This window comes from Zosterops lateralis (assembly GCF_965231275.1).
Source record: "Zosterops lateralis genome assembly, chromosome: 5".
Lineage (NCBI taxonomy): Eukaryota > Metazoa > Chordata > Aves > Passeriformes > Zosteropidae > Zosterops > Zosterops lateralis.
Genome location: NC_139766.1, coordinates 11,384,702 through 11,410,981, shown reverse-complemented (window position 1 = coordinate 11,410,981; position 26,280 = coordinate 11,384,702). Strand labels below are relative to the sequence as shown.

Genomic DNA, 26,280 nt, shown 5'->3' with positions numbered 1-26,280 from the left:
CTCAGTGTTGCTCCAGCTTTCATTTGCTAGTTCTCATGCCTAATTTTACACCTCTTGTTTGGGACTTCTATGTGTATACCAAGAAGTTGTTATGCAGATCTGAGCCTAAAGAGTAACAGTATCTTGGGATATTGGCAATGAAATGTCTTTCAGAAATTAGAAACTACTAAAGTGATTTTGACAGAGTACTTGCAGCTGCCCAGTTATCAGTGGAGTGTATATCGAGAGAGTTCATTCTGTTTCCTCATGGTTGGTGCTTCAGGTGGACAGCCAACATGAGATATGATGATTTAGAGAAATTCAGCTATCTGGATCCAGATGAAATTTTTAAATTACCATTCAGGGCTTTCTACACAGATTGGGCACTCATGAAACATAAATTGCACTTGCATTTTCATGTGCATCTTCAGATTTGTGTTCTGGAAATATAGCCTATGTTACAACTCTGTAATGACCTGTTAGTGGACAGCAGGATATGAGGGCTTTCTATACCTATATACCTGAGGATCAGAGGGTTGATAAAGTTTATAGTCTTGGCAGCAGGACTAGCCTTTCTCAGGACAGCACAAGGTCTGTGTGGTGGAGGTTCCATTGCAGTAAGTCCAGTGCTTTGATATTTAGGGTGATCGTTGCATCATGGGCCAGCAGAGAAGCTTTCGAAAGAGGAAGATTTCATCATGGTGCATTAAAGGAAAAAGTTTCACATCGGCTCTCACATCCAAAGTTTGTGAATGCGTGAACACTGATTTCTTATGGTAAGTCTGTCTGTTGGCCTTGGGACTTATGCTAAGAAATATTTACTTAGGGTTTGAGATGTTTATTTTCCTCCTTTTGCCCCTGTTCCTACATAGCCATGTATAAGCAAATAGGCAACCTGTTATTAAATAACATTTGCATTCGTTTAAAAATGATGTCATGTTTAAGTATTTGTTTCACCTGACAACAAAATCCTGATGTTTTTCTCTATTGATCAAGACTTGAAAAATGACCATTGACTTTAAAGACGAACAAACCCTTTCTATTCAAAAAAAAAAAAAAAAAAAAAAAAAAAGTTGGTCTGAGTGTCAAAGGAAACCTTCAAAAAATCTTTTTTTTACCAAGGGAGGTAATTTTGCAGAACTGAGAAAGTAATTGCAACCAGTTTTTCCCCCAAGTGTACACAACTTCCACTGAAATTAGAACAGAATTGGCTTCATCAACTTGTATGTTCATCTAGTAGAATAACACTGAAAAAATATATTGACCTTGAAAAATGTAGTTTCATTCACCCCAAGTGAGTGAAGAAGGGATAGTAACACTTTTGGTGTTGATGTTTTTCAGTGATTATGGGTTTGAGCGCTCTGCACCTCTGAAGTCAGAGTCGAGCAAATGCTTTGCTGACTTTTGGTTTAACCCAGAAGCACCTCCTGAAGACTGTGTGTTGGGGCAGGCCTACACCAGCAGCACTGGGTAAGCTGATTTTCCATTTCACAGGCTTAATGAGGCTTCCAGAGAGGGACAGAATATTTCAACCAACAGCCTCAAATGTGGTTTGAAAGAAATTCGTATTTAAATACTTAAATGAAGTTTATAAGGGAGATGGAGAGGGACGTTACACAAAGACATGTAAGGATAGGACAAGGGGGAATGGCTTTAAACTGTAAGAGGGAAGGTTTAGATTAGATATTAGCAAAAAATTCTTCACTGTGAGAGTGGTGAGACACTGGCACAGGTTGCCCAGAGAAGCTGGGGGTTCCTCATCTCTGAAATTGTTGAGGGTCAGGTTGGATGGGGCTTTGAGAAACCCCACCCCATCAACCCACTTGAGTGGAAGGTGTCCCTGTCCATGACGGGGGGATTGGAATGAGATGATCTTTAAGGCCTCTTCCAACCCAAATCAGTCTATGATTCAATGAAATGTAAATAAGGCAAACTGCAAAAACTGAGAAATGGAAAAGTTCCGATTCTGACTTACAGCATGAGCAGAAGCTTCCTACAGGAATAATGAAAGAAAAATATTGCTTTGCATGTTCACAGTGGCTCAAAAATGAATCCATTTGAGAAGAGGGGGAGCTGTCTTTCAGAATTATTTTTTTTTTGTAATATTTATATCTATTATGACATTTCTGATAGGAATGTTCATTCAGAGCCTTTTCTTTTAGCTCATTTCTTGGGTTCAGAGTAATTTTCAGTTTGGATCCAATGAATTACTCTTAAGGAACTGGCAACATCTCACAGAATTTCCAAGTTTCTCACTTCCGTAAGGGTAAGGAGTTCTGTGGAGAATGAATTCTTTTCCTGACCATATGGAACACTCAGAATCAAAGGAAAGCTTTAGTAACTATAAACAATAGTGCATGGAAGATACACTACAATGTAGTCTGACGTCTGTGCTGAGAATAACTTGCAGCTGGCATCTATTCTGGCTTATCATAACACCATCACAGTCGGTTGTGGAGATGAGAACCAAATGCTGAAATGTCCAATCTGGCAATAGAATCCCATCTCCGTGTATATTTACCTTACTGAGGAAAATGCTGCCTTTTGGGTTGCGGCTGACAGCTGTGATATACAGAATGAGAATTCAAAAGAATGAAATACGACTCTGATTTAAAAGGATGTTTAAAAATAACATACCTGTGTGAAGGTGATCTGTAAATAATTACTGTACACATCAGACTATTTAATTATTAGCACTTTTAAAGTGTGAGTCCTTTCACTCTTTTATACCGTTATATTAAACAAATGCTTTAAGTGTTTTAAGAAATGGATAGATTTGAAAGCAGCAGTTAAGCAATTAGTTCTGGGTTAATGCAGAAGCTGTTTGGTCTAATTTCTTTGTGATCTTTGGGATTTGAACCAGCACCTCTAGAGCATTGAAGACTTGGATGCTGGAAAAGGGGATGGCAGAGAGAACAGCAGACTGTCTAGGCCCCCAAGGGCTGGTCTGGCATGTTTCTAAGTTGGGAAACAGACTCTTCCAATGCACGCAAGTGAAATTCTCATCATGCTCCACACCCTCTTTCTTCAGCAGATTTCCCCTAGTAAAGGCAGTGTCCCTAATGAAAGTACTTGCATTGTGAGTTGGCTTTGATCATTTGCAATCTTGTCTGTTTGTGAACCGAAGGAAAATGCAGTAACTATAATTACACATGCATTTGGTGCCTTTGCTGGCATACTTTTGCTCCAATTCACTGTGTCCACTGTTTACTGTTTTTGCAGGTACAGGAAAGTTGTTTCTAATGTGTGTGAAGGTGGAGTGGACCTGCAGCAGAACTTAGCACACCATATGTGTCCATTGATTGCTCCCAAGGGACTTCAGATCAACATCAGAGAAGAAAGTCTGGCTGTTAGGCCTGGGGAAGACATCACCTTCATTGTCCAACAAGAGCAGGTAGTAATGAACATTGGCTACATGGAAGTTGAATCACTGATTTTAGGGTTAGTTTCATTCCTACCTGTTTTGCTGCTGAATGAAGATTAATCTGTGCTGAGACAAAGATTAACAACTTTCTAAACATCAAAACTTGATTTCAAGTGAATAAGACAAGCCAGTAAACTCTGAACCTCCAAATTCTACCTGCAGAACAGGATTTGTCTCTTCAGCAGAAAAGGCACTGGTTTCTTGGAAAGCCAGAATAACTGGATTACCAAAGTCTTCTTGGACTGAAAATTTCAACTGCTGTATCGGAGAAGAGCAGAAATACCAAGAACATTTAATACTTGGGTTTAGGTGTTTTTGAGAATCAGCCTTTCAGAAAGGAATGAGGCAAAGCTATACAGAAACCAGCAAATAGCTCAGCATAGGAATATTTTTATATATTAATTGTGTTGCCAAAAATATGAGGTTTTTTCCTGCTTATTGAGAGATAATGACCTAAGGCTCTGACCAACAGCAGCGAGTAACTTTTGGATGAATTATTTGGCATGTCTTTGTTTTCTCATGCTTGTTTTTTAGCATTAGGCTATAACTGCCCTGCTCAGGTTACTGGAGTATTGTAATCCTGGCTAACCCCGCTGGTTTGCAAGAACTTGAAGGAAGTTCACACATTTTGGCAAACCTGTGTTACATAAATCGAGCACTTGGGATTTATTTCTGTAATAGAATCAAGAAGGTTACGTGCAGAACATTGGGCTGCTTAATACTTCGCAGGCCCTGTGCATGCAGTGCCCCAACAGTTTGTGTGGCAAGTTCTGCTGCCTTCTCCTTTTAGAGTTTGTTTGAAAATGTTTATTGTTAAGCCTAGAGCATTTGGTTGCAATTTGGACTCTAATGATTTTGATTGGCAGTTTGACTTTTTTCCTACTAAAGCTTTCATGAATCTCTGTGGCAATATGAAAAACGTTTAAAATTATTCACAAATCTTCAGATGTAAGGGATCTTGAAGAGAATCCCTTGCTGTGTTTTTTGGTGAAGTCTTTGCTCCATACATCAGAGGAAGACAGATTTAGAAGAAATGTAGCAGTTTGGTGCCCTCTATGGCTAAGAATAATATTTAAACTCAAATGTCCTGAACATTGCTTAGGACTTAATCTGTATGACAAAGTCTAATGAGAATTCATAACAATTACTGAATTTAAGACAGCTCTACTACAACAAACCAAAACATGTTGAACAAAATTATTCTGCTAGTGAATGCATGTTTTTAGGTGCAGGAATACCAGACATCAGAGAGTAACAGAAGAAGGTTTCTGGTACATTTGAGCAGTTTACAACTGTCCTTAGAAATAATAACGAATACATAATCATGATCATAATTTTTCCCAAATTTTTTTGCTGAATACATGGATTCATACAATAAATAATGTCATGATAATCTCCTATTTTTAATGGAAGTGAAAGCCCCATTTCCTTATAGATTTAGCTGCCTCCTCCCTTTGTCACTGTTTTGCTTTCTCTCCATTCTCTCTGTCTTTACTGGTCAGGAAATAGGAATACCTGAAGACAGCACCCTCATCTTTACACTAGGGAAGCTATTAGAATAAAATATTAAGAGAACCTTCCTGTATTGTCTTTCAATGCTGGTTTCTGCCTCACCTGAAAAAATATGCATGTATACTTGTTAGCATAAGAAAGAGTGAACAAGAACTGTATGCAAGCTAATGTCATCTAAAGAGATTCTACTTACTAACACATTGCTGGCAAAGAGATATCTCTTTGCTTTAAACTTGAATAGCATATTATCTCCTCTGTAAAATTCTACTCTTCTGTTGTTAAAAGAAAGATGCTATTTGGGAAAAAAACTGTTCACTCTGAAGAGGCTTTCACAGTCCTTTATGTATCTTGAAATATGGTGCTTAGGTGTTTGATAATCCTACAGGTTTCTTATTATGGGCATTTTTTACGTTATACACAACATTGTTTCGTGTGATAAAACATGGAAGAAAATCATCCACACTGCAAAATAATGAAAGGAGGAAATAACAGTATGTTTTTCTTCCTTTTGTAATGGCAGGGTATGTAGGTTCTAGGCAGAATACCTCCTTTGATTTTTCAAAGAATCATAGAAATATAGACTGACAGATTGAAAGGGACCTCAAGGATCATCTGGTCCAGCCTCTCTTGGAAAAAGCACAGGGCTGGATAAGATGCCCAGCACTTGTCCTTCTAAATCTTAGAAGTGTCCAACTCTGAGTAATTCACCAGTTTCCTGGAGAGATTATTGCAATTGCCGTCATTGTCATCATGAAAGGAATTACATTAGTGCTGCCTTTTAGGATTAAATTTTGAAATAAAGCAATTTCAGAGAGTGGCTTTTGGAGAAATTAAGTGATTTTTGAATACTTTAATGTCAGTCCTTTTCTGCTTTGATGGCCTTTCATGTCACTTGACCAGCATATAGGTGTATACATTTCTTTCCTAGAGGCAAGGAAGTTTCTGAAATCAATACTTGTGTTTTCACAACAAAGAGGCTTTTCTACAAAGCCTGGTTCTGCAGCCTGTGTGAATTGCATGATTCTGATAGCTATGATCCCTAGCAAGCAAGCAGGAACATCCACAGTGCTGGAGATGAAGGAAGCAGGGCCTCTCACTCAGGCAGTGCTACCAGTAGTATTGAGAAAGTGTTGCTGCTCACACCTAGAATGAATTTTCCTTTGAGTGCATCCAGATCACCAGTCCATGTGGCACAGGCCTGATTTCTCTCTTTAGCAGCCGTGCCATGACAACATGAGTGATGGGCATGTTTGTCCTCTGACAGTGGTATCAGTCTTGTGGTACTTTAGGCCTAAATTTAGGAACACAGTGTCACTTAAAGGGGCACTTAGCAGAAGTATGATGAATTATAAATTCCATGACATGTTTCACATGACAGAATTATTTGACTGGGCTTTTAAACTGTTTCCCAACTCAGCTCAGTGATGTGCTTCATTAAGCATGCATCTAATTTTGCATGAGAGCATGTTAGCTCTTGGCATGCTGGTAGCACAGTGTGATGCTATAAAACTCTGTGTGAAGATCCCAGCTTGGGTCTTGAAGGCCATGTGGTTGACACTAAGAAGCTTTGGCTGGAAGGTGCTGTAAAGAACATCTAAACCAATTAATTTTACTTTTTTAATTGCAAAGGCTAGAAACTTGTGGGTTGAGTAGTAGATTGCTAGAATAACAGTCTTCAGTCACTTACAATCACACTAGCATCGCTTTTGAACCTGGGGTGGTCTGCACTATTATGTTACATAATGTCCAGCTGCATTAAGAGAAGAGTGATGGTTTCTGTGCCATACAACTTGGTTAGTGGTCTGGGGTATATAATTTTAAGGTAGCACCTTGCTCTGAAAACATGGTATTATCTCTATTAGTGCACACAGCATCTGTTGCACTAATGCAATTGCCATGGCAGTCGTGGTTTTACTGCAGCTGTTGCAATTGGGTCAAGGTGTCTGGCTGGGGCTGAAAATGCTGTTGTGATTCCCTAAAAGGTTATGAACATTTATCCTGTCTATTTTTGGTCGTGGCCATTTGAGATATTTTTGATGTATTTTCCTTTTAGGGTGATGTATTGAGTACCAAGTACCAGGTAGATCTTGGAGACGGGTTTAAGGCGATCTACGTGAACCTGACGATGACTGGGGAGCCCATCCGTCACCGCTACGAGAATCCTGGGATCTACCGGGTGTCCGTGAAGGCTGAGAATGTGGCTGGGCACGACGAGGCTGTGGTGTTCGTCCAAGTTAACTGTAAATCAGCTCTTTGGTCTTCTTACTTTTGCCACTCTGGAAAAACCTCATGTCAGCTTTGAAGTAGGAAAGAAAATTACTAGTCACAATTTAGGGAAAACTTTTTTTTTAATATCCTCATGTAGCCTTGTAGTGTTGTGTGTTGTTAATGCAGAGGCGTGTAAACCTAATCCAGTAGGAGGTCAGAATTAGCTTTGTTTGGATTTGGCAGAAGGATGGTTTATTAATCTTTTAAATAACAAGCGCATCTCAGTATGAATTTCAGGTTTGATCCATCTTCCTGATTCAACACTCCTTTGTCAGCCTTAGTAGCTAAAATTTAATACTTCAAGCAATGTCTTTGTAAAGCTTCCAGGTGCAGTGTAAAGCAAATTAACAGACATGTTGGGAAACATATGAGCTCTTGTATGATTTTGAAAAATAGTCGAAATCTCAGTGAGTCTAAATCTAAATTTTAGGTAGTTAATTCTCACAGAGTTTTCAATGGTGCTTGGATATAACTTCATGTTTGCAGGCAGTATTGCTTGACTTATACTTCTCTTCCTCTCCTTAATTAAGACTGAAAAAAACCAATCAAACAGATATAAAATAAAGAACAGCATGGCCCAGGGAATATCATGCACCATTGCAAGCTTAATGTACCTAAGACATCTCATAACTGAAATGAAGAAGAGTACTCAAAAGTGGAACTGATTTTTCCTCTTCCTTTGAGATTCAGGACAGCTATTGCCTGTTTTCAGATGCGTCAAAAATTCAGAAATGAGTACCATCAAAGGAAGAGATATTCATCTTGCATTCTCCAGGTGTCTGTTTCCCTCTGTTGTGAGTGGTGTGTCTTCCATCCTAATCCCAAAGCAATGGAAATCACTGGAGCCATATACCGGCTTGTACACAGAGCCATCTGCTTTATGTCAACTTGTCTAGTGACTGCTGATATTTATGTATTTTGCTAGTCAGTGCTCTTCAATTCAGAGTTTCCAGTTCTTCTTTGGTTAGCAGATTAAGCCAAACACATTCATGTAAAGACCAATCTCCTGTTAATATCAAGCAGAAAGAATCAATCAAATTTTACACCTCCAGTGTCATTATCAGTTTCTTTGTTATATTTGTTTTTTTAATCATTTGACAACTCCAGAGAGCTCAGATAAATTACTTAGAGCTTCACTGTTACTTTTTAGAAGCTTCTAGGTGCTGAGAAGTGGAGTAGGCACAGAAATAGTAGATCTATACAAGCAGTGAGCAGGAAAAAACTCTGTGTGACATCCTTCTCTCCAAGAATAACTTCTAACCCTTCAGAGAATGACAAGCAGTAGCAAGCCCTGATGGAAAGCAGAAGACTTTCTCAAAGTGTGCTTTTAATATGGCCTATGTTAAGATAAACAGTAAAACTAAAAGATGATGATTTTCTTTTATGCAGCAGATTGTAAAATTGCAGAAAAGAGAGTTATTTCAGACAAGTAAATGATTAGTGCATTAGGAGGACTTTGGTGCTGAAGTGCAGAGGCAGCAGAGCACTGAGATGTGATCCCTTCCTGAGCCTGCCTTTGGATGCTGCACAGGGGCTAGCAGACTCATGGAAGTGTGTTACACAGCCTGCTTGAGTAAATGCTTTCCATGTGATTTGCTCTGTTTAATTTTTTTGGGTAAATTGCAAGATTTGAGGAAATTAGTTGGGACTAATTAAACTGCAATTTCTAGTGAAACACTAATAGCCATTAAGGGACCTTTTTCACAGTGGAATACCATAAAAACAGGAATCTCTATAGAATCCTGCTTTCAGGAGTCAGCAGTCTCCAACTGATGTATTATTCCCAGGGAATTTTTTTCAGAGGCAAATTGTAGAGGAAATATTTTTCACTTCTGCCAGGTTGCTATGGGATGCTCTGTAATGCGGGACAATTATAAGAATTTTGGCCAGTCATCCAAGTCATACTCTCTGATCCAGATTAAACAATCTACAACTTTCTAATGAACTGCAAGAGAAATTAGAATTAGCACAAATGTGAGTAGGCAACTGTATAGGCCCAAGAACTCAAAATAAAATAAATTAAGAACTACCTACATAAATTATTACATACTACATACATGTATTAATACATATGCTGCATGCATTTTATTTTTAATGGAATCATGACCATTATAGTGTGGAAATTTTGAAACTACTGAAATGTTACCTTAGTTAAATAGAAATCATGTAACTTCAGTCTTTATTGTACACTGTTAAGGGTGCTATGAAGCTCGTTCAAATGCATTATGGAATTGTGTGACAGAGATAAGCAGAAGGATTTGCAGTAATTATTCTCAGCTCTTTAATATATAGAAACAGCAAACTTGAAATTACAGTCATCATTCAAGTACCAAACAACTTGGCCTTTAAAAATTGTGGAAAAGAAAGAAATCTTCTTTGGGAACAATATTATATCTCAAAGTGATCAGTTTTCTCTGTGAAAATACAAATTTATGGCAAAAGCAAAAAAAATTTCTCTGATCCTTCCAAAAGGAAAATGTATTTCTAGGAGGAACGAATTTAATGAAATTCGTAACATTTCTGAATTTTCTTCAAGACTGTCACCAGAGAAGCATTTTTACTCCTCTGGAAGCTACTGAGAAAATAAATTGTTAAAGCCCCCGGCATTTCTTGAATTCATGTAGGTGGTTAAAGAGTTATTGGAGAAAATGCAGAGTGAAAGCAGAGCCTTACATTCAGATGAAGCACCACATGGACCAGGTGAAGTGAGGTGGAAAAGGAGTTTGGACAACTTGCTCTCAGAAGTTCAGTCAGTTTAGTCAAAGTGAATTAGAAGTGAACGAGCAATGATTCAGTTCCTGATACAAAATAAAAGAAACACTTTAGACCAGTGTTAATTACCTTTAAGTTTGCACTGAGATGAAAAACCACTGAATAAGTTAAAAGATATTTAGAATGGAACAGAAATGGATGGGTCAGTATTTATTCTGTATAATGAATGAACGTTGAGCTGTACAGTGGTTTTGTATCCCAGGTCATTAGGGTAGGTGAAGAACTTAAGAAATTCTAGTTACTACATTGTACCTTTAAAAAGCTTTTACCTTCAGACATTCTGATAAAGATATACTGGGAAACCTCTGAGGGAGAGATTTTCTTTCAGCACAGTTATTGTACTGCGAAGCAGCACAACACTAATAAACACAACACTTACAAGCAGATAAAACCATTGTAATGATGCATTTCTTTTAAACAAATAATAATGTTTATGGTTTTGGTAGTTTAGAAAGGAATAAACTTACTCTAAGGCACATTTTGGAGACCAGAGGTTATCTAATTTGATTTGCAAATAAATGCTCCCCTGATGTACACATCTATTTTAAAGCATGCATTAATGAGATTTTTTTTGTGTGGTGTGAGCCTAACAGCTGATATTTTATAATGAAAATGAGTAGTCAGCAGCATTCTTTTTCAGTTCTCTGCTTTTCTCTTAGCAATTTGAGATTTGTTAGATTTCTATTCATTTGATCTTTTGTTATGAAGTTAAAAAAAAAAAAAAAAAAGCTGAGATTGCCTTTTTCACTTTTTAACTGGAATATTTGCTTATGTGTTCTAGAATTGGACATGAATGAAAAGAATGGGCATGAGAAAAGTGCATTTTGTTGATCTGTCTTATTGCTTTAAGAATTTGTTTGAGGGGTTTTGGGGTGATCTGAGGGATGTTTTTTGGTTGAAATGAGGTCTTTCCAATTATGTCAATAGATTTCAACATGGATGTAAAAGAGGGAGGAAAGAAGGGAGGGAAAAATAAATTCAGGCCCTTAGGATGAGCAGGTGGGAGGATTTTGGGGAAGGAGGTGTTAATAAATTGATGGATTCTTGTTCAATGATATTTTTGGAACTTTGTTCAGCTCCACTCCAGGCTTTAAATTTAGAAGTAGTTCCAGTTATTGGGAGAAACCAGGAGGTGAACCTGACAGCCATCATACTGCCTAAGAACCCGAATTTGACAGTTTTCTACTGGTGGATAGGAAACAATCTTCAGGTACACAAGTGGTTTTGACTGAGATTATTTCAATCTTTTTCCAATAAAGGTTGTCCCTTTCTTTCAATTTCTAAACTGTTTTCTTTGTGGGGGGAAACAACAATTTATTCTACTTCATTACCTGTGAAAAAACTACAACTTGTAGAGGGGGATGGATTTGGGATTATAACTGGTGAATGATGAAACTTGAATTTATGCACTTCGAAGCTAATAATGCGAGTGATGTAAATTAAAGTGCTGAACAAATATATATATATATATGTATGTATGTATATATATATATAAAAAATAGGTTGGGGTTTTTTTTTTCATTCTATGGATAAATATTTTCTGGGAGTCTAAAATAACTGTCATATCAAAAATAAATGTGTTATCTTAAAGGATATCAGAACATTGAGAGCATTCAAACAATCTAGTATTATTCATTTGGGGATCAAAGTCTATATAAACATGTCCTGGAGCGGGTATTTCTATCAGGAATATTTATTGTATAGCTGGGTGAATTTCTTTTAAGGTAATTTTTTCAATAACAGATAAGTAAAATATTTTCTTTATGAGGCAGACTAAGTGTGACAGAGGAATGCTTCAAAGCATTGCAGTGAACTTTCTTCTTGTGAATGTGCTGTCTACCATAATCCCAGCCTCTATCTGTTCATCATTATTGACTTTGCCATTGCAAGAGCAGGCACTGCAGGTCTCGTGAAGGGTTTTGTAATTCTTAAGGATGTGGTAAGGGAACAGAGTATCTCAGCTCCACCTTAGAGGTTACTCTGGGCTGGTGCTCTAACTTGACAGCATTAATCCTTTTGACCCTGACATACCCTACATTTTTGAGGCAAATGACTTGCTTCATATAATCTTGTAGAGATTGTTGCGTCTCCCTCAGACTCTATTAATTTTAGTGGGATCTGACTGAAAACCTAATACTCAACAAATTACTCTAAAAGAAATATTTTCCTAGTCTGGCTGCTATTCTGATTATATATAGAATCCTTGTAGGGAAAGAAAAATTCTATATTGAAAATTGTAATTGATCAATTTGATAAAATATTGAAAAAAAATAAATTTGATGTGAAATTTCTTTGGTGATATTTTTAACAACAGTCTCTTCCAGCACTGTTTTCATGGTTCTTGCTGAAATTCTGTTTTCAACCATTCTTTGTTTTTCTAAAGCCACTGCTTACATTGGAGAGTTTTCTGGTGACAAAATTTGCTGAGACAGGCGATGTCAGAGTTACAGTGCAAGTTTCCTGTGGAAGCTCTATGCTTCAGGACTCAAAAGTTGTCCACGTTTTTGGTGAGACGTTAGTCTTTTTCCTTTATTTTTGTTTCATATGTATTTTTATTGGACATCTAAAGCCAGCCCTACCACAAGTGAACCTGTTGTAAAATCATATCTAATGCCAGATTTAATTGTTTTAATTAGAGGCATGAACGGTTTCTAAATAACTCCACAAAGCTGAACAGTGGGATTGTATGGGAGGTTTAATCTCAGACATTTTGTTTCCTTTGCTTATTTTAAATATTACTGGGGTTCCCAGATGTGTTCCCAGATGTGGTTCCTATATGTATTTAAGTGTTATTTTGGCCTGTGACTAGAAAGTTTTCCAGAATTTGTAAGTAAAATAATCTAAATACCTCTGAAAAAAAGAAAAATGTAGTTGTGTATATGCTCTCAGCATTGAAAGCCATGTCAAATAATTGCCTTTTATCACAATATGTCACTGCTACCATGATGTTTATCTGAGATTTTGGATCAAATATAGCTCTGCTGTAATTATTAAATAACCCTTCAGCTCTTGTTCCACACTGTGCCCTGGTGTGGATTTTTTTGTGTTTTATAATGTGGTGACAAGGCATAATAAACTGTGGAAAATGTAGTGCTGGGAAATTATTTACATTTGTATTTGTGCTGTCACATGTGGGAATTGTGATAAGTATAAAAGCTTTTATTTTAATGCAGAGCTAAAAGCCTTCAGATACCATGCAATACAAGATGTGATACATCTCTATTGTCTGAAGAAGGTTCTGTTATTTTTGCTTTTAGTATACTTACTAATTTGAAATAATGGCAAAACCCCCACTTATGCTAAATGGTGCTTTTATGAACCTTCTCTCTTTCTAAGACAAATGGATATAACATTTATGCTACCACTTATAAATGCATCAGCTTTTTTAGAAATCTTTAGAAGTATAACCCTCTTAGTGTGACTACATCAATGGCTGCCAGTGCTTCTTTTGTCAATCGTGATATCAAGAGCATGAAAGTACTGGCCATCAGGAAAATAAAGAAATTTTTGAAAAAGAAAGCCATGTTTAAATAAAATCCTGTTGGAAATACTGGGGAGAATCAGGTTTGACTTCTGTATTCCAGAGGTTCTCTAGCCCTGCTTTGCATTAGGTTCCCTAGGTTTTCATCCAAGGATACTGTAGGGAAAAAGGGAAGACTTTAGAGTCTGCTTTTGGAGGATCAACCCATTTCTAATATTTCAGATATTTTTGTCAATATTCAGAGAAATATTGTGGATGTTCCTTTATTGTTTTTTTTCTTGGAAGGGAGAAGATGTCATATCATTTCTGTTCTTCTTTTCATATCTGATTTATGAAGTAAAATATTCATTTTATATGGAAAACAGAAACGTGTAGTGGAAAAACCCCCACATGATTATGATTCAGTGAGAATAAAGGCCATTGGTACATTATCATTTCAAATAAAAGAAACCAATGGCTTCTTTTTAATACTCCCTTGCTGACCTAGAGGAAAAATTTTGGGAACATGATGACCCCCAGAGCATGTATGTAAATCTGTTTAGTTTCTTTTTCTTCCTCCTTTTTTCAGTCTTTGGGCGCAATTTTCATGATGTTGATTAAAATACAGAAAGAAATTGAACACCTGATAACAGAGAGCAGCAAGGGTCCTAGATACTGCTGTGCTGCACAGCAGAAAGTGCTAAATAGAGACTTTCACCTTTTCATTCTATCAAACCCGTTTTGCTATCTAGTTTATTTCTTGCTGTTTCTTTTTGGTTTTTTTCCAGATAATTTTCATGTTCTTCCTCTGAAGTTTACTAAGCACCTGGACATGTACAACCCCGACATACCAGAGTGGAGGGAAGACATTGGGCGGGTAGTGACACGGCTTCTTGCAAAGGTATTCTTTCAGATTGGTCCTAAAATGTTCCCTCACCAGTCATAAAGCTTGAAGGTTAAGTTAATACCTTCTTATTTAGAAGGTATTTTGTAGTGGAGGCAGAGCAAAATAATAAAGTGAACCTCATAAGCCACATTTCAAGCAAGGTTGAGCCTGGTGTCACTTCTAAGTGCAAGCTGTTGATGATGATATTGTAACACAGACAGTTTAGGTCTAACACAGCCTAATTGGCAATTAATACTAAATATTGCTCTCTGGGATTAGGCATATTAGCAAACACTGCTGACTCCAAAGCAGGAAGAGTTAAGTAGCTTAAATGTGATAGATTTAGAAGCTAAGCAATGTGTAATATAAAAAACATCATCTTTGTGTAAAAACAAAGCAGAAATAAAGAATTTACTATGCCTGCTCTGTAACTTTGAAAATTATGTGTAATATTTAGGCACACAATTTGTACAGCTGGTTTTTAGAGCATGTTCACAAAAGAAATGTGGATTTGGAACAGCTGAATCCTGTAGATTAAACCGAAAACAAACTATGCAGTAGTGCTGTGGCATTAGATCACCTCATGGAAACTTTGAGCTCAAGAGCTCTTCAAGCACACACTCTGCCAAGCATCTGAGGGAGCACACACTGGGCTTTCATGAGGGCAGTAGCACTGAGGTATCACTGCTTGATATTGTTTACAAAATATTTGAATTTTGAAATTATTTACTTTTCCTGGATTTGCAATCGTGCAAATCAGGTTAGGAACCTTTTGACTTTATAGAGTTTCCTGCCTTTTTTTTTTTTTTTTTTTTTTTCGAGATTCTTGTCAAATGTCAAATTAATTTCTTGCTTTTATCAACTTAAACTCATTCCATAATGACTTCCACCAGTGTCAGTCAAAAAATATTTCAGTCCCCTATAAAATAGCTCTTGCATCTTAATAGTTACTAAAACCTTTGCCAAGGTATATGAACAATTTAATGGAATTTCAGAATCTGTTTGAGGAAGGCTAAGGAAAGTGCCCATGGTCATTAGAATTGTGTGGCTGCATTGTACAAAATATGGAGAAATTTGGTACTAAAATCTGAATTTGTACAGACTATTTTACAAAGAGATGCACTTCACTTTCATCAGAAGAATGAAGGTATTCATTACAATTTCAGGAACTGAACCTGAGTGTTCTTAGTCTCATATTGGAAGGCTTCTCCGTGTCCATTAAGCACCTTCCTAAGTAACCTTCAAAAGCTAAAGTTAGCTGTAATGAATACACACTACTAAGTCTACACTGTGTCTGACTGGCCACAAAGGACCCTAACTCACTTAAGATTTTTTTTTTAATGTTACCTTAGAAATGCTCAGCCATTGCAGAGTTTTGATAGCACTTTAAAACCTCTTCATTTTGCTTCTTTTCACAATGCCACTGAATTACTTTAATGTGATAACAACACTTAGGTCTTTCAATATTCAAAGGGCAACTCACATTTCAGTACATTTATGTTTGGCTTTGTTCATGTTTCAGCTTCTAGTGTAATTCCTTTTAAATATTAAGGATCTGAGCACCAAAGTCTAAAGGCCATATGTGGAGTTACTTATGTGTTTTATATAAAATACAAAGTGTGCCTTTGCTGTCTTCACAGGAGACCAGTATACCTGAAGAAACACTCATGACAGTTGTGAAACCTGGTCTGCCCACAGCTGCTGACTTGCATGTGCTACTACCAGCAAATCAACCAAAAAAAAAGAGAAGCATAACTAGTGATAAGGTAACCAGAGCAATGCACATCTGCCTAGGACAGTCTTCATCCTGTTTTGCAATAAGTGACTGTACTCTCATTGTCTTTGTATGAAATTAAAAGATGACCCCTGCCTATGTAAAGATCTCACTCCCACCTGACAAGATCATGTGAATGCTGTAGCAGCTATGTCTGCTGTGCTTGACCGTGAACAGAGCAGCATAATCTACTTCTTTCTGGTATTAGTGTATTTCTCAAGAATATTTAATACTGGTCTGTCTTTTAAACAGAAACAGCAGTGATGCATGTCATTCTGTGAAGGTCCAGTAGAGCAAAAGAGTCTCTGCACTGTCTTCAGAAGGAAATTAGATTTCAGGTCCAAACAAACCCAGAACGTCAGTTGTTGACCCATAATGTAAAGAGCATCAAGCAAGTATTTTCTGCCCTTATAAGAAAATGTCCTTTTCAGTTGGTAAGAAACAAATTTAGTGAACACAGGTTGGAAAATCAGACATTAGTTTCTCCCTAGTTGTTTCCAAACCATGTTTCTTCCATATTAAAAAACTTCATGCCAGTTGAAAACCAGAGGACTCTTTGGCAATCTTTCTCCTTTTGCTGTGATAGAGAAGAAATAGATCCAGCTCTGTGCCTATACCTTGCAGTTCATGTCCTGCCAGTCACAAAGAATCAGTGTAAGGTGTCCCTCATTTTAAAGAGCATTTTACAGCTTTTTAAGACAAGGTCACGGTCTCCGAAGAGCTGGAGAGGTAGGTAAGACAAAGCTTTCAATGTTAACATAAACCTAATAGCTTGTGTTTGGAGTTAATGAGATATACTTTGGAAGGTCCAAAGGAGTATGTTGAAGTTGTCCAAGTACTTGAACAGGTGTCTATCATTAAAATGCACAGGCTATGGTGAGAGCGCACTAAGTTTTCTACTTTTTTGGCAGAAACCCTTACTGTTCTCCCATGTAATAACAGTGAAAATTCCTGGGGTCTGAATTCCTGATTATGCTGCAGAAAATAGTTAATTCTAGCAGATTGTTTCTTTTGTAGAGACCCATTCATGAACTAAGGCTTTCAGTCTTAGTCAGGGGACTATTCAGTGGTAATATACAGGGGAATATTACCACTTCAAAATTATTTGAAGATTTCCATTTCTTCAAGAAGCGAGGTGAAGCTTCTAAAGGAAATTCCTTATTCTGAACCTATGGGGGATGGATGAGTTCAATAATTTAAGGAAACTAGTGGTGATAGATTTGTTTGGTTGTAGAAACATTTTACTCCCGTAAGTGTTATGCATTTTGCGTTGAAGTGTGAAGTTCCCTTTAAATCTCATATTCTATATTAGTGCCATGTTTCAAAGCAGTATCAGTTAAAATCAATCTTGTCTCAAGGTTTTTCTCGTGTTTGTGTATGAAACATCATGTGAGTTACTTTAAATCATAAAGAGGAGCAATTACATACTGCAAATGATCTGGAAAAGCTTCCATTCAGTGGGGCTTTAGGGATGCCACAGTAGTGGAGCAGGACATGATTTTGTAATTAGTTTTCCAGTAAGACCTTGCAAAGGTTTTCTGGAACTAGAGGAGCAGGGGAAAGGGAAAATGATTGTATCGTCTGCAGAATAGGTGTACATTTCTGACATTGTTAGGATGAACTAGGTCAGGACACCCCCCTGGTGTCTGGGAGTGGAGGTGGAACAAGAGAAACAAGAGCAGTAACAGCAGCCTGTGCTATGCAGTGATGATAAGTCAGGTACACCAGCCTCACATCTCAACAGTGATTGTTTTATAGACTACAACACTGTAGAGATGTACAGCCAGTCTTCTTGTGACAGCTGCCTGCATTTCTGTTTCATTATTGCTAATCGACATTGTTTTAGCTATTGATATGTGCATATAAATTCGTTGATTCAGACTTGAATGGCAAAAATTTTGATAAAATGTGTTACATTAGAATCAATTGTGACTTGAGAAATACCCTGAAAATATACCCTATATAAATAAACTTAGAGGCAATAACTTCTGGTAAGTCAACAGGAAAATAGTCATGTTGTCATATGTTTAAAGATTCGTTACATTCACTTCTGTTACTAGAAGACAATCGTGAAGGTTTGTATCATGAATCAGTGGATGTGCTTTGTCACACTGCTCGTTCCAGCTCTCAAAGTCAGTGTTATGACACTTTTGTGAGGACTCAGCAATGCAGACTGTTTTCTGCGTATTTGGAGGAGGTGTCCCTGATACCCTTAACTTAGAAATAGTTATAAAATGTCCTTCCTTAAAGAGAACCTCTTTGTTCTCAGCTGAAAACCTTTTAGATTTGGGAATATTACATTAGTTCAGAAAGATTACAGGCAATAATTTCTTGCTTAGGCAGAGAACACCTGCTTGCTGTGATTTTTATTGGCGCTTTACATGGAGTTTTGGGATGTGATACTATTTATTAGGTTAGTCATGTAGAATATGATTCATTACTGATAAAAGTAGCCATCAATAACAAAGATGGTAAGTAAGCTGTACTAGGGAGAGCCCTTTGGAAAATTCTGAAATTTTATTCCACTCTGACAAGAGCCCTTTTTCTTTCAAATATATGCAGGGAGAAATAAAAGCTGACTGTGATTTAACTTGCTTTCAAGAACAGAGAAATTTCAAAAGTATTCCATTCTAATTATTGACGCCGGAGAAGACTTGGTTGCTTAATTTATGCACATCTATTGCATGTCTAATGTCAGGTGGGATGAGTCCGATCGAAAGAGTCAATTAAAGTGCAATTAAACTATAATCTGGAAGGGAGAAATCTTCTGAGGAAGATTTCTATCCTGACAAACTACTTCATGAAAATTCCCAGTGAGTTGCTTTGGCAAAAAGGGAAAGTCAGAACCCAAGATGTATAAGTGGGTAAGAGTTTGAATGGTGCCATTATTTTTCATTCTTTTTCATTCTTATAATGCAGGAGCCATGTTCACATGTTCAAATATTGTCATTGTAAACAATGTAGGAAAAGAAGATGGAACATTTAAATGCTGGTATATGAACTTAAGAAGTCTAGAGAGGATCTCCAAAAATTGCATTTGTTTTGTAAAAAGCTAGAGAGGTGGCAGCACCATGCTCAATAAATACCTTGGGGTTGGGGAAAAAAAAAAAAAAAAAAAAAAAAAAAAAAAAAAAAAAAAAAAAAAACACACACACTGAAAAAAAAAACAGTTTTTCAGTGAAATAAATAAGCCAGAACCTTTAGCTGGATTCATACGAGATTCCAATTTTTGACCGGAAGACACGTTGTTCATACTGATTTGGATATGAATCCAGTAGTGGGAAGTTAAATAAGAGACAAGTTTTAATCACTTAAGCAAAAAACCACACCAAATGTTGGGTTCCTTATGAACCTGCTAGGAAAATATGAGGAATCAAAAGTTATGGAGCTCAGAAATTTCATTTACTGGCTGCTGTAAGTCAGATTAACCTAAAGCAGTTGTCTCTCTTGCACTGTACACCATAAGCACATGAATGAACCTGGAATGATATGAAGAAACTATTTCATTGATAGCAGCATCACTTTAAAGCCTCCTAATCAGTGGAGTTGTCATATCCATTTTCTTTTCAGGCTTTGGGCAACAAGATAAACACTTAGGAGCTGTCTCTGTAATTGTCTTGCAAAATAACTAAAGCCATGCTCACTTCACCCTTATGTTGAGTCATTCCCACATAAAAAAAAAATTAATAAAGTCAGTGGAATGTCTTCAGAAGTTAGATATTTCTCAAAAAGAATGATGATATTTGAACTTTCATATAGTCTCTGTCCATAATATGAGAAGGACTACAGGGATTTTTATCCATTACACTTCAAAAGTTTGTCAAAGATGAGCACCATAATTGATAATATCATAAAAGGAGTTACTTGTGAAGGTCTCATGGATATAAAGCAAATTTCAAATTTGGCATCCTCTGGGAAGTCATGTCCCAAATTATAAGGCATAGAGTATAAAACTAGCTCTGATCTTTTAGAAAATTGAGCATGTTGAAGATACAAGCAAGTAGAAAGTGTAATTCAGACCATTTGTCATCTGGGGTTAGGATATGAGGGTATATTTAATGGTTCTGCTATTTAAAAATATGAGAGACCATATTTCCCTGTGCTCTATCCACTGGAGGGAAATGGGAGGAATACTGATTTTTTTTTTTTTTCCACATGGATAAATGTATATATTTCTATGGAGTATTGTTAAAAATTAACTATAAATGGAATTCATTCCATTACACGTAAGGAGGTAAGGTAAATTATGACATGCAGTTCATTATTAAATAGTAGTTACTTTTCATGGCAAGAAATTCAAAGTGACATCACAGGTTTTCTTCTGATAGATTAGGAGAATGGGAGGTTTTTAATATGGATTATGCAATGTGTGAGTTATGACCCAGGTAAACCCAACAGCGCGGTGCAAATTACTTGCTGTCTGTCACATACTGGATAAACGTAAAGACTTGGGTAATCAAAAAGAAAGATTTGGCTATAAAATGGTGACATTTTCAGCTTTTATGTCTTCTGGAGTTTTGCTTGATTTTTAAATATTGAATTTCTTTTAGATTTCAGCTCATCGTTGACAAGTGTTTTCACTATTTAAAGCAGAGTTTTTCCTTTTTAAAACATTGAGTGTCTCAAAGTGGAACAGAGCACAAGACATCTGACATTCTCTCTGTTGTATTTTCAGAGAATAGCAGCTATAAAGCAGGCCCTGAATGCACACAACATCAGTTTCTTTCTGAGGGGAGGATACTGGGTCTTAGTGACTTTAGCTGACTCCGGTTCAGGTAAATATATTTAAAATATCTATCAATAGAACAAATTTTGGATACCCATTCCAGTTCTAATAATTTAAGGAGAAAATCTTTATATCAATATGTATGTGTACATATAACACATATGTATGTACTTGTTGCATATAAGTAGACACATATGTGTATATTGGTTTTATGTATATGTTTATATATATGTACATACACATATGTATGTATACATTTTCATTTGGTCATTATTAACAATCACAACCAAATAAATATTTTTTTGATGTTTCCATTTTGTCATATGTCACGATTTGTATCACAAGCTTCTTGCTTTTTCTGTGTAACCACAACATAAATACCTCCATTGTACCAAATAGTGCCCTGAAGAGATAACTGTGCTTAAAAAAACCCATCTGGTGATCTAAGGGCACTTTAGGCTGCACCAGCTGCTAAGAAAGCAAAACTTCTTTGCCTTTATAGCAGCCATTAACTCTGCTGCTGTAACTAACTGAGTCTAACACAAGACTTGCTGCATCTCTGCCATGTATCTCTGATCTTCTGATCAACTAATGGGAAGGATTCTGTAAGGTCTCCACATTGCTAATTCTGTCCTGAGATAAATTATGTTTTTTTTCTCTGTTTACAACAAATGGCAACAGGGCAGAGGCAGGGGCAGTTGTGTGCGTTTCCTCCCTTCCTGGATTCACTGGTGATGGACACTGGTTAAATAGAGTATGTGTGCATACATGTGTATATTTTGAACAGAGAGATGTTAAAATGCTGTTTTAAACAGAAAGTCCAACTTAGATTTGAATTTTTTATGAGAATGTCCTGTATTTTTGTTTGTGTATTATCTCCCATAAATATCCTTCTTTATTAATTTCAGCGTATTGTGGGAGAACAGCTTTAGCCAGCCACTATCAATTTATGTAAATGCTGGTGTGATATTTTACTGTCAGCTCTCTGTAGAAGACAAAGCTCTTTTATCTAGTTGCTAATGTAGAACTGTGCTACAGTCTCACTATGGTACCTTGTCTGGTGTAAAGGGCTGACATTAGTTTGCCAGCACAAAAGGGATTGAAAGAAGCCCATGTTCATTCCAACCTTTACCAATGCATTCCAGCCTTTACCGATGCATGACCTTGATGAGTTCATTTGTTGTGCAGAGCCTTAGTTTTTCCATCTGTGAAATTACTGCAGCCCTGTTTTTGCAAAGCACGTACTTACGGTTTGTGATTGTTTACTGTGATAACTTTAGATTCCCTGGAAAAACCACAAAAAACCACTGAGTATGCAAATAATTAAATCTTCAGGATCTCGTGTTTTACTGTTTGTTGCTTACTTTTTTTTAAATGGGTCCTCCGTCCTTCAGTTACAAGTCACCAATTATTTATGTGCTTCTCCCTTTCTGAAGAAGCCACAGGGGTAAAGAGGTTGCAAAAGTAACAACCAATGTTTTTGACCTGACAATTAAATGGAAAAGAACACTTAAGAATGAGAATAATGTGGAAGGGGCCATGCAAAACTGTTCTTTTATTTTGTGTTTCAGACTCTCAGAGGATTGGAGGAGGCAGTGGCTACTGGGCTATTGTGGTTCTCTTTGTTATTTGTCTAGTTGCAGTTGGGGCTTTCATCCTCTACAAGTTCAAAAGGCAAGTAAACCTTAATCAATATATGCATTTTAATAATTAGATTTATCCATAGATTAGCAAGACAGAGTTTGTTATTTGTAAAGAAGATTTCTTGAGGAATTGCAAGAAGTACACCGCTTTGAAAGTCATATTTTTTCTGAACTTTTCAGACATCATGGTACTGCACTGATGTTTGTTTCACTTGCTGTGTTCCAAGATAAATATCAACAATATGGGAACTATGGAGAGTTTGTTCAGTTTGTCTAAATAACACCATCAAGAATCAGAGCTGAACTAAAATACTATTCCTGATTAATTCCCTTCTCATTACTCCTAACAGTTATGAATAAGCTAAAACTGTCGGGACAGGGAGTGCATCTGCAATTCTGATTTGCTTTAAAAGTAATTTTATCAAAGCATGTAATGCTCTGGGGCTTCTCTTTGCACACATTACATTTTAATTGCTGAGGCAATGCCATGGAGGATGACTGACAGAAAGAGATTAGCGTTAATTTGGCACTAGAGTGTGTAGAGGGAAGGAATATTTCCAGAAGCGGCCCTTATGTTGAGCATATTCTCAAAACTGAGCAAAGCTGGCCTTGGACAGTCCAAGAAATCTTTAGTCTGCAATTGATTTTAATCCCAGCTGCTGTGCAATTTAAATAATTTGTTCTTGTTCATGGGACAGTGTAATCATTGTCTGTCCTACTGGCATTGCAGTATCTCTGGAGCATTCAAAAGGGTTTGAGCATACTGGAAACTAACCTTCATCATCAGCAGCATCATCATCATCAACAACAACTTCTGTTGTCCTTTGTCCGTGAGGATTCATACTGATTTTTCCTCATTTTTTCAAGGGTGATTTTTATTTAAAATAAGTTTATAGAACTAGGAGCAGCATTTAGTTTGTGACAGCAGTAAATGTAGCTAGCATTGAGATTTTGTTTAAAGTATTTTTATGTCAATAGAGAAAAAACCCTTTTCCTTCAAGAACCTAAGCATTTAGAGTTCACAGTGACTGATTGCTTTCAAGGACAAAGCATAGAATTCTGTATCAGACTGTCTACAATGGAATAAAAATCCATTTTGCTCTTTTAGGTGCCTGAAGTGAGGAGAAACATAAAAATGGTTGATGTGATGTAATTATATTATTTCAAAAGCAATACAATGGGGGATTTTCTGTTTGTGGTTTTGATCATAAAACTTCCTTGTGATATCTTTTAAAAGCTATCTGATTTATATCTTTTATTAGGTCTTAAATGAAAGCAATTAAGTAATAGTCACAATTACTGCATGATAGAGGAAGTATAAAATATTCAAGAAAGGAATAACAACATATTCTTTGAGTTCTTTCTAAAATGCCCAATGAACCATTGCTTTATAAGTAGAGTTTTTACTAAGGATAAAAACATAGTACAATTTCCAAATTGTGAGCTTTAATGTCTCTCAGACTTCTGTATATGATTTGTGAAAATAATTTGCATTTACATTTGGGGGCAGGGGGTAATTTAGATGCAAGTGAGGACTATTGTGAGATATATTCAAAAGTTTGTCAGTAGCCTAAAAACTGCTGTTGGCATTGATGAATGGCCATGCAGTAATATTCAATTTTAGTCTGTATCTTATCTGTTTCTGAGATATTTGAAAGAATCCTTTTTAAATATTCCTGCTAAGCTTTTCAAATTTGACAGCTTTTTTTGTTGCATCCTTCACCTGCAATTTCTTCTTCAAAGAATATTGAGCACCCAATCAGTGTTATGTTTTGCTTTTTCCTCATGGGCTCCCTGTGAACTCTTGTCCCACCAAAATCTTTAATCCCTTTTAAAACGTCTTTCCTGTGTTTATGGAGATGGTTGCTGCATTGCTGGATCCCCATCGAGTACTTGTTGGGAGTACAGTCCCTTTAAAGTCAGTACAGTGAGTACATAAGTTTACAAACTGGTCCACAGGGACTGAGGCTATGAAATGAGTGTCCTTTATAAAACTAAAAGTTGCAAGTTATAATGCATAAAGGCACATTTTCAATATTATATGCCTGGGTATTAAATATTAATTTCCTGAAAGAATGCCATAGGCAATAAAAAATGTTCCATTTTAGGTGATAATTTCAGAATTACTATGGCCTATGGTAACTCAGATAACTTGGGGAAATAAAAATATGATTTAATTCCACAGATAAATTACAGATGTGTAAAGTGTTGAAGTGATAATACCGTCCATAATCATGATGTATGATTTACAAACCTGAGGAGGAGATAGAAGACATTTGGTGGTGCTTTCCCTTCATTCATGTAGATTAATAGAAGTGTTAGAACCCTTTTTTCCCAACATCAGTGAAATTTTTTTTTGGATCCTGGTTTTATCACTGCACTGACTGGGTCTACAGGACCTGCAGTTGGCCTTGGAGCACATGCAAAGCAGGTGGTTTGCAAGAGGTTGTATGAACGTCTTGGGCTGCTCACTCTCTCTCTCTCTTTTTCTTTCTCTCTCTCTTTCTCTCTCTCTCTTTTTGCTGGCTCAAAGTTAAGTTTAATATCTGCAAAAACGCAAGATGGAAAAACTGGCTTTCGAAATAAGATGTTAATTGGATTGGCAGGGAGGTTACAGCTCCATACATGAGACCATGTCATCTATTTGCAATGACAGAGTTCAGGACTTGTGACGAAAAAACCCAAAGAAAATAGCAGGCTTTTTGTGTAGACCCACAGCTTTGACAGAGAATGGTGAAACATGCTCAAACTGACCCAAGGTTTCTGAGTGCTGAGGCTTCCTGTTCCCAAGCATGGTCACCTGCCCAAATTATTCCTGAAGTACATATCATAAGAACATGGGTGCTAATTTACACTAATTTTTGTCAGACTGAGCTGAGAAATGAAAGATAGTGTTGACAAGACATTAGAGACAAATCCAATACCTCTTTTTTTAAGGAATCTTTTGTAAGTATTGAAACTTGCTGCTCCTATTTAATTTCTCATTTTTTGAAAACTGCAATATTCAGTACTAAAAATTGGTGTCCTTGACAAGAAGTAAATCTAACAAAATTAGTTCGGGAGAGAGCAGTGATCTAAAAATAACAGTCTTGCATAAAATTCTTTGTCCAATTCCTCATATGCAGAAAAAGAAAAGAGTATTTTATGTAATTAGATGGGGGGGGTAAGGGAAAAACAATGGCAGATTCATATAGAGGTCTGGGATTTTGGCTGATTAGTTACAAGCATAGTACAAACCAACGCCATCTCATCACTCCTCAAGGAATGCCCATCAAATAGAAAAGATGTAAATGGTACACTTGCTCACTGCTCTAATAAAGTCTAAAACTTGACAACCAAAGGTGTCATGGCTGTGTAGCTAATGATTAGGTGACTGTAGGTCACATCTGTTCTTATATGCCCTAATCCCAAATACTTAAGCATTGACTGGGAAGACTGCTGCCCTCTGTTTTTACATGCTGTAAAATTGGAAGCATTTATAGTTTCATGTCCCCATTCCTCAACTTCACACACTCCACACTTAATCTGATGTTTTCTTTGTGCATCCAGCTACTTCTTGAAAACCTGGTGCTGGAGTCCCCAGAGCTCATGATTGCTCCTGACAATCCCAAGCATGGTTCATTGCTTTCAGCAAAAGGAAAACAAACAAAAAAAGAAACACGGGGATTTGAGCCTTTGTGATCAGAGTAGATAAGATTAGGACTGTTTTTACTCTGTATATGGCAAGTAAATTTTAAATGTTAAATGCGATGGGTTTTTAAAAACTAATTGTAATGGTGTTCCACAAATGAGCTGTTTGGTTTATCTGAGCTATTGGTTTAGATAGTTTCAAGGAG

At 36.7% G+C, this 26,280-nt stretch overlaps 1 protein-coding gene across 2 annotated transcripts in view; it reads left to right on the top strand.

The window, feature by feature from the left end:
• The window catches only part of SORCS2 (sortilin related VPS10 domain containing receptor 2), a gene marked incomplete at its 5' end in the record, with an annotated part of 544,971 nt that overhangs the window by 508,098 nt on the left and 10,593 nt on the right, over positions 1 to 26,280 (top strand). For both annotated transcript variants that reach the window (XM_083862198.1, XM_083862199.1), the window contains 10 exons: positions 622 to 755; positions 1,321 to 1,449; positions 3,202 to 3,373; positions 6,969 to 7,155; positions 11,032 to 11,165; positions 12,339 to 12,462; positions 14,204 to 14,316; positions 15,942 to 16,067; positions 20,751 to 20,850; positions 22,373 to 22,475. In XM_083862198.1, coding sequence (XP_083718324.1) covers positions 622 to 755; positions 1,321 to 1,449; positions 3,202 to 3,373; positions 6,969 to 7,155; positions 11,032 to 11,165; positions 12,339 to 12,462; positions 14,204 to 14,316; positions 15,942 to 16,067; positions 20,751 to 20,850; positions 22,373 to 22,475 — 1,322 coding nt within the window. The remainder of the gene's footprint in view (positions 1 to 621; positions 756 to 1,320; positions 1,450 to 3,201; positions 3,374 to 6,968; positions 7,156 to 11,031; positions 11,166 to 12,338; positions 12,463 to 14,203; positions 14,317 to 15,941; positions 16,068 to 20,750; positions 20,851 to 22,372; positions 22,476 to 26,280) is intronic.